This window comes from Tripterygium wilfordii, chromosome 17, assembly GCF_013401445.1.
Source record: "Tripterygium wilfordii isolate XIE 37 chromosome 17, ASM1340144v1, whole genome shotgun sequence".
Classification (NCBI taxonomy): Eukaryota; Viridiplantae; Streptophyta; class Magnoliopsida; order Celastrales; family Celastraceae; genus Tripterygium; species Tripterygium wilfordii.
In genome coordinates, this window is record NC_052248.1 from 3,356,973 (window position 1) to 3,371,766 (window position 14,794).

The following is a 14,794-nucleotide window of genomic DNA, read 5'->3' on the forward strand; positions in this document are numbered from 1 at the left end:
ATTAAGCAAATTAACAACGGAACAAAATAACACTGGCAGAAAATTCTATATTTAGTTGGGTGATCATTATGGCCATGGTCATGAGGTTTGAATCCCCCAAATCGCTACGTACCCCATTAAAAACAGGCAAATTAACAAAGGAACAAAATAACACTAGCAGAAAAATCTATATTTAGTTAGTCTTTTGAAGTGAACCTGTTAGCCAAGTGCTCAACCCTAAAATCATTGGTACAAGCACCCTCAACACCAACTATATTGCAGCTGAAACAAGGCTAGCCAGCAAGTGGGTTAGCATGTATCGTGACCCGATTAAGCCTTATCTCTGCAAGCGGTTGATCTCCTGGTCCTGTAGGAGTCTGCAAAACCCAAATACAATCAATAATATTACACCGCACAAAAGGTTGATAAAGTGGCAAATCAATTATACCGGTTCACAGAAAGGCATAGTTGATCCATATTTATTTTATTTTTCCTGTTACTTATTTCTTCTTTTACATCTTGTAGTTTGGGTTGAAGAAAATAAATTTTAAAGGAGATGTTTTCACACAAATTCAGCCATTCGTTACTTAATATCATATTTACAGATATTAAAATACGGCAAAAACCAAAGTGAACCAAATATGGGACAAATATGAAATGAAACATACATGTAAAAATGATATGTGCAACCGTGTGCCTAATCATGTAGAACATCTTGATCAGATGGCAGAGTCACTCAATCAGAATATTTAAACACGTGCAGAGAGACATGCCTAACCTGGAGTACGTAATATGAGTAATAATCATCACATGCATCATAAATGAAATTACACTGAGCTATTCACCATACAAACACCAATTAATAATTCTCAATAGATAGGGACAGAGGACCATAGCTTGGGGCAGCTTACCTTTTCCATTATATCAAGGACTTCAAACCCATGAATAACTTTGCCAAATATTGTGTATAACCCATTTAGATGTGGTTGTTTTGCATAAGTTATGAAAAACTGACTTCCATTAGTGTTCGGCCCACTATTAGCCATTGAAAGTATGCCCCTAGCATTATGCTGCAGAAACAAAGAATAAAATATCAGATTATAGATCTGTGTGTGATCCTTGTGATTATACACAGTAAAAAAAAGACGCATGGATAAAATAATAGTCCCATACTCTCATGGCCCTCGCCTTTTTTTAATTACTATTTCATTCTAGCATCAATGTCATTATAGAAAGCATTAGATGAGCATCAATGTCGCTTGCCATTTATTGCTATTCCAGTCCTAGGAAAATTTGCACTATAGGCTTGGGACAACAAATATGTATCGTTCGTGCCAATTCAACGTGCAGATTGATGTGTGATAGAGAGAGAGTATGCGAGTGCTTGTGAGAGGGAGGGAGCGAGAGAGAGAGGGAGAGAGAGAGAGAGAGAGAGAGAGAGAGGCATGATTAATGAAAAATTCAAAGTCAAAATTCTCTGAACTAAGGGGAAAAAGTCTTTATTTCTGGTTACTACAAAACTGATCAATAAACAGACCAAACAAAACACATCCTAGCTAGGTGAGGACCCTTTTTTTAAATTCCCTAGTGATTAAAACTTGTTCCAAGTCTCAAGAGACCAGCCTTGTCTCAGATTGGAAAGAGAGCAAATCTCCAGGCCTTTTTGTCAAGATGAGGTGCATAGTATAACAAAAACATTAACAACAAAGTTACTAAAACTATTCAAGGGAGTTAAAAAAATATCTTAGAAAATAAATCAAAAGGTAAAGGTCTACGGTACCTTGAGAGACTCTCGTATTTCATCATTGAACTTCTTGCCCCATATGCTATTCCCCCCCTTTCCAGTACCGGTTGGGTCTCCACCTTGAATCATAAAACCCTTAATATTTCGATGAAATATTGTCCCATCATAATAGCCGCTAGCACATAACCCCAGAAAATTCTATATCCAGATTATGTGCATAATCAGTAGTAGTACAATTAATCTATCACTAAATCAAGGATGAGAGACAGATTTAGAACTCTAAAGGTTATTACACCACAAAACTCTTCTCATTACAAAACAAATTAGCATGCCAGAAAAAGTTTAAATAGTTCACTTATTTCAACCCTTGTTGCTAAAAATATAAAAAAAAAAAATTCGATTTTTCTTCTGGAATACAAAGTGACACTTTGTTCCAAAAACAATATCCCTCGCGTGCAAATCCCGTGACCAGTGAATACATCAAATAATAACATAATCGTTTTCGTCAATATACAGTAAGAAGCACACAGATGATATGGGAGTGACTATGTCTATAAACAGAATCGTTAGAGCTTGAGCTTAAAATTCTTCTGAACAAGAAGCAATCCAATAGCATCATGAGTAAGATTTTATTTTTCAAGACAAACAGGGTCTTTCCTACTCCAGCTCAAGAAGCTTAAAAGTGAAGCAAGGTCATAATGTTGTAACATTAACTATGAATGAATTTTTAAAAGTAAAGTTAGATGGTATGATTGGTATCACAAGAAACTAGGAACCCGTCTGAAACCCTAAATAACAGATATTAGAGCCTAATTCCGAACTAAGACAAACAACTTGAAACGGTTTCAGATACTAACTACACAGACTTTCCAAACACCACGAAATTTGAGTTAACATAGGGCATAGGGTTTCAACGAGTTCAATGTTGAGGGGAAAAACTCTTATCAGCCACAAATTTAAGTATCGCACAACAAAAAGGAAATTCAGATTCTGGTACTGACCTCCGCCGCTTTATGGACCTCGTCGCAGAAGATCTCACACTTGATATCGCCGAAGTTGGTGTGCAGTGTAACCGACTGCAAACCCCCAGGAAAAAAGAAAGAGAACATAAATTGAGATGTAAGAGTTGCGAAACAACGCAGCAACTATGCACACAAATAAATTTACCATTGCTTTGCGGTGCCTCACTCTGTATCCTTCCGGCTGCTCTGCTTTGTGTTTTTCAGGCTCCGGACGCTTTATTTTTCTATGTTCCAAAAGCACGAGGGAGGTATTTAAGGAAAACTTTTTTTCCCGTTTTATTCTCTGACTTAATTCTATTAAAATTTTTAAAAAAAAACCTTATCCCAACTAAATAAAAATCTCATTTCATAGTGGGTGTCCTATGGACATTTGTTAAGGATTGATTACGACACATCAAAGTATATCATGTGTGATGAATATTTTTCCATCTAAGTTTTTTTAACTTAAAATAAATATTTTTTCAGATTTTAATGCACGTTTTCATCCTTATTTAATGCCTTAAGAACACTCATTATCATTTTCCTTCTAACAAATACCGAGTAAATCTAATATGTATGAGAAGAATTGGCTTGTGTTGTTTAAAGAACTAAAGTTGGATGATGGTACCAAAATGTAGGGAGGTCAAACTGTCTGTTCGATCGATTTTTTCGATTTTTTGACATAAATTTAATCGACTGTTTGGTCGGTTATTGACGATTTGGCCTGTTTTTTCGGGTTTCAATCAGTACTCGTTAACATATATTTTATAATAATCGACCAATCGGTCCGTTCGGTTTTTGTGGTTTTTTTTTGACAACCCTACCAAAAATGACCTCTACTAAGAACATGCCACTTATCTTAGCACTTGGCATAAAAGGGTTAACATCTAAGTTGGGCGAGGAGGAGAGATCCTTAGCATGATTAAGAAGCCACTTTCGTTATCCCGCCTAGCATACATGCCCGGTATGATGAAGAAAACACATCTCGAGACCTAGGGCCCACAAGAAGATCAATTACTAGGAGAGGAATAACGAGTGGAGCCATTCATCCACGATCTCACCTGAAATTAAGGAGAAGAGACCCACGATCTTTCGTGACCACCACTTTCCTAGCTCATATAAAAGGGGACATTCCACCAATGGTTTAACGATTCCAACTCTTGCACTCTATCACACTTAATAACAATTTGAGAGAAGAAAGCTCCAAGCACTGACCCTTTTTGACTGTTTACTTACTTGAGTGTCGCCCCGAGCACACCTTCAACCCCCCATAACCTAGGTGCTTCGTTGTGCAGATTAAGCCTTCAGCATAGCATAATCTTCCTGACTTAACCCTACCTTCTATGACGTTCTCGGAACCAAAGATAGTTTAGAACGTCATCACTCGGTTACCCCACTCTTCAAATAAATTAAGAATTATAGAAGAAAATTTAATAATAGAGGAGTTTTCATTCATCCTCCAGGTTCTCTTTGTGCACATACGTGCAAGATATACTATAGTATTTATAATTATAATTGTGATAGTCTAGTTGCTTATTTCTCCGGACTTAGGGCAAAAAGAATCTCACCCGGGGTCGAAAATTCGATTCTAAGTTGACGTCATTATTTTCATTCGCACTAAGCTTAAGCCCAACTAACCTGTCAAACAAGTTTACGTGCGTGTGTCTAATCTGACTTGAATTTCGACTTAATAAGCTATCTAAAGGACGTGCTTATCGGTCAAAAAAAGAGAAGGAAGTATCAAACCAAAAAGTTGTATTGCTCTATTTTTTTTAGGCGAAAATACTTGGCATTAACAATTACTAAAGAATGGATGAAAATATTTAATTGACCAAGGCTTGCTTAAAAAAATCAGCAAAATCTCTTTAATAAAAATGATAAACAACTCTTGTATACAAATATTTTGTAATGGATGGAGAAGGTAGTATGTACGCAGATATTACACGTATAATATGTAGAGAGTTTATTTTCAAAAATTGAATTGTGATCTTTAGATTGTACGCTCGCAACTCTATTATTGTGCCATATGTTTGCTTATAAGGATAAACAATTCTCGTATCAACACTTTCGCAATGAACAATGTCAATAATATATAAGATGTATGCAAAGTTAACCTCCACATAATATGTGGAGAGACAACGTTTAGAAATTGAACAGATAACCTCTATACTGCACCATGCAATATGCCACATGTTCAGCAATAAAATATCTTTAATAAAATTTAAAAATATTAATCCCAAAGTTCAATCTTAAATAAGTTCTAATAGATGGGATTTCTTTTGGGGACTCGATTTGGATAGACTATAATGAATAAAGCTACTTTGAATATCAGGGTTCCATTCACTTTTCTTTTCAGGCGCAAGGCAGTGGCAATCAATAATAATAACCATATTTCCGTTAGGGCATCGGACGGTGAGGTAAAATGCGAGCGTTCATCTTAAAAGGAATTGCTACACAAACTTGTTCGGAGTTTTACTAAGTTTAAAATAACTAATATTAAAATAAATATTATTCATTAAAAAAATTCAATTAAAAATTGATCCAATTATGTGTTGTTTTACTTTCTATTTTTGTTTAGTTTGTTCAGACTTAATTCGGAACAATATTATTTGAGTACATCTCAATATTGTCCGGTATTAGTATGGTGTTAATTCTTTAGTTTTGTAATTCCTATACTAGTATTTGTAAATTCTTAGGCCACTAACATAGTGTATCTGTTGACAGTGTGAGTTCAGGTGCACCTCACCTCATAACACCATAATTTTTTGTGACACGCCAAATGCTTTTACAGCAGAACTTACTTCATAACACCATAGCTTTTTACCTCACAGCACCTCACGTCACCTCACCTCACAACACTCCCAAATGCTTATAATATATGTTGAATTGTCCCACGTAATCAAAAGAGATCAATTATTTTATTTTAGATTAATGTCCAATGTAAAATTAAGTGATTTTATATTAATATTATTAATCATTTAATATAACCGTAATTTATATACACCAAATATACTTCACAACACCGCACCACACTATAGTTTTAAAAATGATGTGTCAAACAGTTTTTGCGTTCCAACTCACCTCACAGTTTTTTAACTCACAACACTCTCAAACAACACCAGTATTAGAGCAATTGCAATGGTCACTATTTATTGGGTCAGTAAAAATCAATACATGGTCTCACCTCTATTACATAAGAAGTCAAGCCAAATACATCTCTCAATACAACCACATCAATAAAACACATCTCCCAATATAGTCATATCAACAAAAGACAAATTTCTATACATTTTTCCTTCCCACCCAATATGGAGGCCAACAAATTCTCATACCCTTCATGTTGTCCACAATAAAACTACACTAAAACACAATCTTCCAATACAACCACATCATCAAAATACATCTCCCAATACAACCATATCAACAAAACATAAAACCCTATATATATTTATTGATCCAGACAAAATAACATCTTTACAATTGCTCTTAGGGTCTAACGTTTGCTACTATAATCATTGAAGTACTAAGTTAATCCCTTTATAAAAAAAAAAAATCAAAGCCAAGATTATCAATCCAGCTCAGAGTGCACTTCGTCTCTTCTATGTAAAGCGTGGGCCATCGGAGCCCCGCCACACAACAGCCCAACCACTTCAAAAAGAAATATTGAATATTGTGGTTTCTGACTGAATGGTTCCTTTTACAACCAAATCCACTCGCCGCACAAAAATCTGGATTCCAGAAGAATCGATTCCATTAAAAAAAACGCCAGAAGACAATCAAAGTGGGCCCCATGGTGTTTCTCCCTCCACGTGGGTTCACAGAGTAAAATCCAACCGTTCCACGCGCATCACACAAAACAATACATTTAACAATTAAATTATAATAAAATGCATAACACCCGATAAAAACCAACCCCACTATCCAGTCTGTACTCAACTCTACACATTAAATAATTTTAAAAACCAAAAAGAAAAAAACAAGAATCAGATATATCAATAAAAATAAAACTCCGTTTCAGTAACAAACGATGTAAAACAACTAAATAAGTAATAACTCAAAAATTTAAAAGCAAAGAGAGAAAAAAATCGGAAAAGAACAAATAAATTAGCAGAGCTGGATAATTACGATTCAGGACAACAGAAAAGAAAAGACAGTTGCAGAAACGGTAACCGAGACTGTGAACAAAGCTGAAGCGCCCACGTGAACTGCCGCATTGTCCGCATTCTGGTTCTCCGAAACGGTCGGGCCGCCAGCTGGTGCTCCTTCCGGCGTATCTGTTGGCGGAGCAGGCGGCGATGCTGTCAGAGGTGAAGGAGCCTCAACGGGAGCAGGACCTGGAGCCAAAATAGGTGTTGGAGAGGGAGCCATCACTGGCTCCAGTCCCGGTGCTGGCGATGGAGCCTTCCCAAACAACTCAACTGGTAGGAGAACGCTGTCGACAGTGAAGATGGCGAGAGGTGTTGAGTCGAGGACTGTGTCGGCGATTCTGGACGGACCGATTCCAGTATGGAGAGTAACCTCATCGCCGGATGTAGTCACGGACAGATCATACTTCCCGGCCCCGCTACTAGCCAATGTCGTAACCGGATCCTTGATAGTCTTCAAAGCCCCAATCGGATTGTACTTATCAGAGGCGTGGTACTGCAATAGCGAGACTACTTCAGCATTCGTGAGCTTACTCAGATCAGGGACGCCCTTGGCCTTAAACGCCTCGTCGTTAGGAGCAAAGATGGTCAAGCCCTTCTCAGCGGCCGACTGGTAAACTTTAATCACGCCACTCGAGACAAGCAAGTTAGCAAAAGTCTTGCACCCAGCTTTCTCAAGCAACGCCGTTATGTTAACGTCCGCCGACGGAGCAGGAGCAGTTAAGATACCCGGCGCGATAATCGGCTGGCTGATTTCGAGGATAGAAATATTGTACGGGATCTGTTTGACAGATTTAGTGTAGGATGAGGCAAGCTTAGATCCTGGAGCCGCGGAGCCGAAGCCGACTTTGCCGCCTTGGAGATCAGTAATGTTGACGAAGCCGAGATTGCCAGGGGCATTTCCGGTAGTTTGGTAAAGAGTTGTGCTGAGTGTGGTGCCCTTGGAGATCTGGTGGAGCTTGGTTGGGTCATAGTAGTCGAGCAAAACGTGAAGACTGAGTGCGTTTTTGATGACGGAGAGGGGGTGTTTGGCTGCAAGATCGGACATGACGCCGTTGCTGAGAACGAGGACAGTGATTGTTTGACGACTGTTGATTTCACCGTCTAGTTTCGTTTGGGAAAGAAAACTGCTGTACTGAGAGTACTCCGGGAAGCCTGCGAGAATGGCGGTGATATTGTGTGCTCCGGCGGAGATTGTGAACACACAGAGGAAGAGGAGGAGGAGAGGAAAGCTGCGTAATGCGCCCATGGTGTCTGTTTGCTTGAGTGAGTAGGACGTGGAGTGTGTGAATGGCAAAGACTAGACTGATGAGTGGTGAAAGCTGAGTTATAAAAAGAGAAAGCAGGGGTAGGGATTTAACTATCATGACCGGTTAAGTCAACTATGGTTAAGAGGTGGGGCCAAGTGAGGAGCAAGATTGCTTTGGGCACAGCTGGAAATTGTTAAGAGATGCGTGGCATATGCTAATTGTTTCTCTTTAAGGTACAATCACAAAAATACCCTTCTTTTTTCAATTTAGGTGATGATATAATATGGAGTGCATGTGCATGTGCATGTGCATGTGCATGTGCATGTGATTATGATGTTGATGAAGGAAAGAAAATGGTGTCTGTAACGGCTAGTAACTCAACCTCGGTTGGTTGGTTATATTCATGGCCGTTGCTTCAATAATTTTTTTGAATTTGTCCACTGTAGAATAGGTCAAATTATATGGACCACTCGAGGAGAGTGGACCCTTGTGCTGCTTTAGTAGTGATTTTATCAGTTTTCCACTCTAGTAGTGTGATTTTTTATATCCAGAAATTGAATATATTGTTGTTATATGACTTTCTATAAATTAAAAACTATAAAATTTTACGCCACCTGTAACAAGTTAGTGTTGCATATACTGCGGGAATATACTTGTACATGACGACGTTAATTTTTATTTTTATTTTTATTTTCTAACTGTTATCTTTCAATTTTAAAGTGATTACTCACTCCCTTTGCTTTTTATTTTTAATTATATAAAATTACGTCTTTATTGGCTTTATTCCCTGAAAGCTTGTTCTTGAATTGTGCTCTTAAGCAATCTTGTCTCGTATTTTTTTGTTAACTGTTATGCGTATATAGGCTGTACATATGAGTTGCCAAAATATATGATCAACGACAGTGTAATATTCGTTGTAGTCCACTATTAAAAAGGACTTAGCAATTGCCATAGCAACAGGTGTGGATTCAAATACCATTAAATTAGACGGTCTATGAAGAGCAAACTCATGTAAACTCAATGTGTACATGCACTGAAATCGAATAATTCAAAACGAGTAAGACTTAGGATTTTCAACATATCCCCAAATATTTATCAAGTAATGAGTGGATTTGTGTGGGCCTAAGTTGAAAATAAAATAAATGTATTGTGAAACATCATATGTTTTGGAACATTTGGATACTAATTTTTGGGGTGCATTCATTTCAATTCCAATGTTACAGCAGATTTAACTTGGTGTTTATTTTTTGGGAGCTAGGTAATATGTTTTGGATGAACTTTGTTGTGCAGTAACTAAAGCTAACATTGTCGGCAGCCATAAAAGGATGCCACAAAAAAACTAAATTAAAGACAAAATATATAACACCATGTGACTTTGTGCTTCCCATTAAACACTTGAAGCCAAAAGATGGTCCACTAGGTGCTCCTCCAAATTATTATAATATGTATACCTGTGTTTGACTCACTGGTTTTAATAGATTCTCCAACCAATTTGATAGGAGCAGGTAACTATGAAATATAATATTGCATTTTTAAATAATAATATTGTTTCGTATAATATAATCCTTCGACATTACAGAGAGGCAAAATAAATGTATCAGTATTTACATATCAATAAAAAAAATGTAGCAGTATTTAGTAAATGGGTGAATAGAAGAACTTTTAGTTATTGAATACTATGACTCAGTTCAATTCGGTCATTCGTTTTAAGTTGAGTATTGAAATTTCAAAATTATTTCAGTTTACTTATATGGGTTGATTTTTGTCTTTTCGAGCAGTTAAATAGCTACGGGGTTGAGAAAATATAAGAAATTTCAAGTCACCATGGGTTGGGGCGCCTAAATAAAATTAACTTGATTTTGACTTTTCTCTACCACGTCAATCAAATTCCAAGTCATCATGTGTTAGGCCACATAGGTGAAATTAAGTTGATTTTGACTTTTCTCAACCATTTCAATCAAATTCCAAGTCACCATGTGTCAGGCAACATAAGTAAAATTCAATTGATTTTTAATTTTCTCAATCACGTCAATGGTTTGATCGTTTGAAAATAAAGAAATCTGTTGGATTGAGTAAACTAGAATAATTTGAAATTTAGATACTTAACTTGAAAGGTTTGAAAAGTGGATGACTGAGTTGCATGGGAGGAGCCAATACCTCAATTTTTGAAAAAAATTTAGTAAATATACCCAAATCTCAATATAAGCTCATTTCTTTTAATACAAAGTAAGCCTTAATAAGTCCAACTCTCCACAAGTTCTAATAAGCCAAACTTTCCACAAGTAATAAGAAACCAATTTCTTTCCCCTAAACCTCATACGAGATAGTAGATTTCATCAAGAGAACTTGCCCCGACATCTCCATCTAATTTTCTTCAAAATCGTTGTTGAGAGGTCGCTACCAACCAATTCTCAAATTCATTGTACTATTGTCCTTCTTCAAAGCCGGAGGTGAGAGGTCTCTCCTTATCTGTGTGCATCCGAAATTCATAGACTCTCTTAACTAGTTCTAGACTAGGCAAAAGAGTATGCAATTGAAGAGAGAGCACTAAGAGTTGGGCTCTTGGAGTTGAAAATTAAATTGTAAGACTTCATCATCATATTAATATATGAATATATTTGGACTTTTTATGAGATATCTATAAATAACTGTAAAATTTTTTGAGGGCGCTACCTATGAACCTTTGTAAACCTTTTCGCTCTCTCCTATTTACCCAGCCTCCCCTCCCCTCCCCTCATAACATTTTCTAGATCTGCCCCTGTCAAATTGAATTGGGTCATATTATTCCGTGACCAATGGTGTTATTAGTTATTACCCCCTTAGTAAATTATGTCATGAATGTGAATATAAGAAAGAAAGATGATATTTAAAATTCTAATATGAAAGAAAATTTGGACTTCAGGTCGGGCTGGGCTTGAATATGCTCCTTATTTAAGGTCAGTCTTTTATAGGCCCATATATTAACAGCCCAACCCGAGAATGCTAACGGTCAGTCCTTTGGGTCGGACTCTTTTTTTAATTTTGTCCGGAAGGCGGAAGGTAAGAGACTAAGAGAGCACTTGGTCACTTATTGTTACTGACAAGGCCCATCTGTCAAAGGACAAAGCCCATTTTGGGTCCCATTTCATGCAAACGAAGACAGACAGAGAGTGCGGGATTCACACATTGACGTGTCATCCTCTGCATATCGCTAGTGCCAGACAAGCACTGACATGGGGCGTGGAATCTATCTCCAACGTTTCTACCTCATGGTCCTCATCCCACATAAACCTGAGCGTGTATCACACGCTCTAAATCACGACTGGAGATTTGATTTTCGTTGCCGTGTTTTTTTTTACCAGTTTTGCCATCGACTGCAAACAAAGCAGGCTGACATCGTCAGAGATTCTGACACCGCTTTAATCTCGACACTTTCTCTCTGTCTGTGTGAGAGGAGAGGTCACGCTTTTATGGATAGATGGATGAATGCTCTGTTTTGGCCTTCAAATTCGCTTTAGAAAAAGCTTCCGTATCTGTTAATACTCTCAGTCCGTCCATTACTCTTCTCGTCCAGGTCCAGCTTGAAGGAGTTTACAGGCAGAGATGGAGGTTCAGCGACAACGAACTGCGTCTCCTTCAGTCTCCGGTACATTTATTGTTCATCTCTGTAACCCTAATTTTGAAGAGATGAAGCTTTGAATTCTTTGTTTGGTTGATTTGAAATTTCGAATATGAATTTAATTTAATTTTGTTGGGGAAGCAAAGATGGTGGGTCCCGGGGAAGGGGTGACGTGGGAGGAACGGCGAAGATGGAAGGAGAGAATGAAGGACAGCCGTCGATAAAGCTTTGTTTGAGTAGTGGTGCTGACCCGAGTCCGAGAACAAAACCTGTGATGATGAAGCATGAAAAGCCTGTGTTCACGCCAGCCCAGTTGCATGAGCTGCAAAAGCAAGCTCTGGTATTCAAGTACATAGCAGCTGGACTCCATGTCCCTGCTCAGCTTCTGATTCCGATTTGGAAAAGTGTGGTTGCCTCACTTGGTCCAGCTAGTGGTGGTATCTACAAGCAATTCCCAAGCTGTAAGTCACCATTTCTCATATTTCTTTGCTTTTCGCTATTAGTGGAGATTTGAGTTTTGAGGTAGATTTTGAATTCTGGGTTTTGTTTTTGTCTGTTTCTTGTGTAATCCAGGAATTTGAGATAGGGTTTTACCTATAGTTTGATTATGTTCTGTGTTCTTGTGGGGTAATCGATGAGGTTTGCTTGAAAATTTTAGATTTGAAATTTTGGGATTGTTTATTGTTTTGATGAAACAAGATGAATTTGTTTGTCTTTTATTATCTATTTTGTTTCTAAAGAGTTAAATCAAGTAAAATTGACTCTGGAACGACCTATGCCTACCCAAAGGGTCCCAAACCAAAGTGTGAGATTAAACAGGGAAAAAAAGAGACTTAATAAATGATATTTTATCAGCAGATACAGCAATAAAAGAAAATTGTGCACCTTTGTTTCTTTTGTCTGATGTTGAACTGGGTTAGGTTTCTTTTGCCCTCGATAGACATGGCCACATGGGCATAATTCTGTTTGTTACTCTGGAATTTTTTTTTTGTTGAATGGAAAAGACTGCTTATTACTTTGAATTGTTTGATACCTTTCTGCTGAATAAACACTTTTTTTCCCCATAAGGTCTTAAATTTGATGAGATGTTTAGAACTATATTCCTAACTGGATGGCGGCGGCTCCAAGTATTGTTAAATGGACTTGGGGAGCATTTAGGGCTCACATGAATTCCTCTTCTTTTAATGTTATGGTTTTCTGTTAATTAAATGGAAAAAAAAGATCTGTTTGGCTAAAAGAAAAGTGGTCTTATATTTTTTTTGCCGCAGTTGTAGGATTCAGTCCTGAGGAGCTTGATCTGAGGACTATGATGGATCCAGAACCAGGGAGGTGCCGGAGGACAGATGGGAAGAAATGGAGGTGTAGTAGGAGTGTGGTTCCACATCAGAAGTACTGTGAGCGGCACATGCACAGAGGTTGTCGTTCAAGAAAGCTTGTGGAAGCTTCCCAACTTGCTTCTCCTCCTGATGCAACACCACCCAATAAATCAAAAGGAGATACAGAAAATTCGAACACAAATCATTCTTTAGAGCAAACTAGTAGCAAGAATGATGGAATTAGTTTCATTGGTGGCAGGGATGACATTACTACCATAGAGGCTCCACCTATTTATGCATCCACCTCCTTTAACACCAGGTGCTGCAGCAATATAACAAACCACAATAGCAACTACATGAGTCACAACAGTATCATCAACAGGAAACGGATGAGTGAGGAGGTCACGATTGCTGGTAATGGTATCTCTCTGGGATTTGGCTTCTCCCCTAAGAGTGTACTTCAGGGTAACATTTTAATCCAATTTCTTATGTCATGGAATCAAATTAATTATTGCCTCTTCAAATGATATTTGTGAAGCTGATTTTTCAAAAATTATGTTCTCCATTGCTAGAACCTTTATTCCCGTTTGATTGGTCTGTGAACTTAGGATTATTTTGCAGTTATAGAAGATGATTCATTAACTTCCTTTTCTTTGCCCCCTTCAGTAGTAGGTTCCACGGGCTTATCGCTTGGTAAAAGTGACCTTGAACTTGAAGTGGGGAGGTGTAGAAGAACAGATGGAAAGAAGTGGCGATGTCACAGGGATGTTGTGCCCTACAAGAAGTATTGCAGGCTACACATGCACAGAGGTTCAAAGAAGCACATTGAAGTTTCCATACCGTCTGCTGCTGCCGCCTCAGGTACATCTGGGCTGCCTCCTATATCAATGCTGCCTAACAAAGAAGATAGCAGAGGCCTAAACACTTGTCTATCCATGTCAATCACAAGACCTCAAGGAGCTAGTAACGATGAAAAGTGTGATACCAGTGGCAGCAGCGACACAACCATCAGCGACACCATGACCTGCTATGAAATCAGTAACTTTTCATCATAGCTTATTGTATCAATGGCTATAGCTCGTGATTTCGAGATCCTTCGTTTGATGGCAACCAATCTAAGATCGACTTTGAGGTTCTTTCAGAGAAAACAGGAATGACTTCTCAGACTTATCACTCGTATTCTTCTATAAAAAGAAAAATTCTTAGTAGTGGTGTTCCATTGGTAGAAACTTGTCTGATAGGTAACAGAAAATCTAAGAAATGGATATGCATTGCCTTCTAGTACTTCTTTCTTTTGTATGCTATACCTATGCAGCCATTACTGCCCTTTTGATTAAAAGGTAGGAACTCTGCAGAATTTCTGTTATCTTGATTCTTGAATTACATTTGTTGTCTGGCGTTCAAGGTCAAGTGACATGCAAGGGAATGGAACCTTCTAGTGTAGGTGCACATTTATTGGGATCCTGGTTTCCGTAAAATTTTGAAATACCTTCTCTCATGATGAAGAATTGCAACTGGAAATGTGCATATCATATTGACTATCTTAATGAAGCATAAGCATAAAAAAAAAATCATGGGTTGGATTCTGGATAGACTTGTAGGCTGTAGCGCCCACAAGTGCAAACAAATTAAGATATCTGTTCACTCTGTTCTAGTGGGCAAACAAATTAAGATGTCTGTTGACTCTGTTCTAGGTCAAAGATTCATACGAATTTGTTCTTCTACAATCAACGTCTTCACTTAGACTCAGAAAATCGATCT

At 37.8% G+C, this 14,794-nt stretch overlaps 3 protein-coding genes across 5 annotated transcripts; 1 reads left to right on the forward strand and 2 right to left on the reverse strand.

Moving 5' to 3' along the window:
* Positions 1-33: 33 nt before the first annotated feature.
* On the reverse strand, positions 34-3,010 carry LOC119981729 (peptidyl-prolyl cis-trans isomerase CYP18-1). Its single transcript, XM_038824840.1, has 5 exons — positions 2,891-3,010; positions 2,725-2,799; positions 1,760-1,921; positions 891-1,049; positions 34-356 (listed from the first exon to the last, which is right to left on the reverse strand). The coding sequence occupies exons 1-5, from the start codon at positions 2,891-2,893 to the stop codon at positions 273-275; spliced, it is 483 nt and encodes a 160-aa protein (XP_038680768.1). The 5' UTR covers positions 2,894-3,010; the 3' UTR covers positions 34-272.
* Positions 3,011-6,656: 3,646 nt separating this feature from the next.
* On the reverse strand, positions 6,657-8,191 carry LOC119982930 (fasciclin-like arabinogalactan protein 10). The gene has a single exon (XM_038826533.1). The coding sequence runs from the start codon at positions 8,116-8,118 to the stop codon at positions 6,853-6,855; it is 1,266 nt and encodes a 421-aa protein (XP_038682461.1). The 5' UTR covers positions 8,119-8,191; the 3' UTR covers positions 6,657-6,852.
* Positions 8,192-11,310: 3,119 nt separating this feature from the next.
* On the forward strand, positions 11,311-14,494 carry LOC119982536 (growth-regulating factor 9-like). 3 transcript variants are annotated; one of them, XM_038825977.1, is made up of 4 exons: positions 11,311-11,744; positions 11,864-12,178; positions 12,986-13,498; positions 13,655-14,494. In XM_038825977.1, exons 1-4 carry the CDS (start codon positions 11,702-11,704, stop codon positions 14,086-14,088), a joined length of 1,305 nt encoding a protein of 434 aa, XP_038681905.1. In that variant the 5' UTR covers positions 11,311-11,701; the 3' UTR covers positions 14,089-14,494. The 3 variants fall into 3 exon arrangements, with proteins under 3 accessions (XP_038681905.1, XP_038681907.1, XP_038681906.1); XM_038825979.1 differs by having other exon boundaries at positions 11,312-11,744; positions 13,703-14,494; XM_038825978.1 differs by having other exon boundaries at positions 11,323-11,744; positions 13,700-14,494.
* Positions 14,495-14,794: the final 300 nt, after the last annotated feature.

Coding starts and splice junctions, on each gene's coding strand:
- LOC119981729 (XM_038824840.1), bottom strand. Junction 1,922..2,724: donor AGGTCCATAAAGCGGCGGAG/GTCAGTACCAGA, acceptor ATCTGGATATAG/AATTTTCTGGGGTTATGTGC. Junction 357..890: donor TCCTTGATATAATGGAAAAG/GTAAGCTGCCCC, acceptor TGGGTTTTGCAG/ACTCCTACAGGACCAGGAGA.
- LOC119982930 (XM_038826533.1), bottom strand. CDS start 8,118: ATGGGCGCATTACGCAGCTTTCCTCTCCTCCTCCTCTTCCTCTGTGTG.
- LOC119982536 (XM_038825977.1), top strand. CDS start 11,702: ATGGAGGTTCAGCGACAACGAACTGCGTCTCCTTCAGTCTCCG. Junction 11,745..11,863: donor TGCGTCTCCTTCAGTCTCCG/GTACATTTATTG, acceptor GGGGAAGCAAAG/ATGGTGGGTCCCGGGGAAGG. Junction 12,179..12,985: donor CTACAAGCAATTCCCAAGCT/GTAAGTCACCAT, acceptor TTTTTGCCGCAG/TTGTAGGATTCAGTCCTGAG.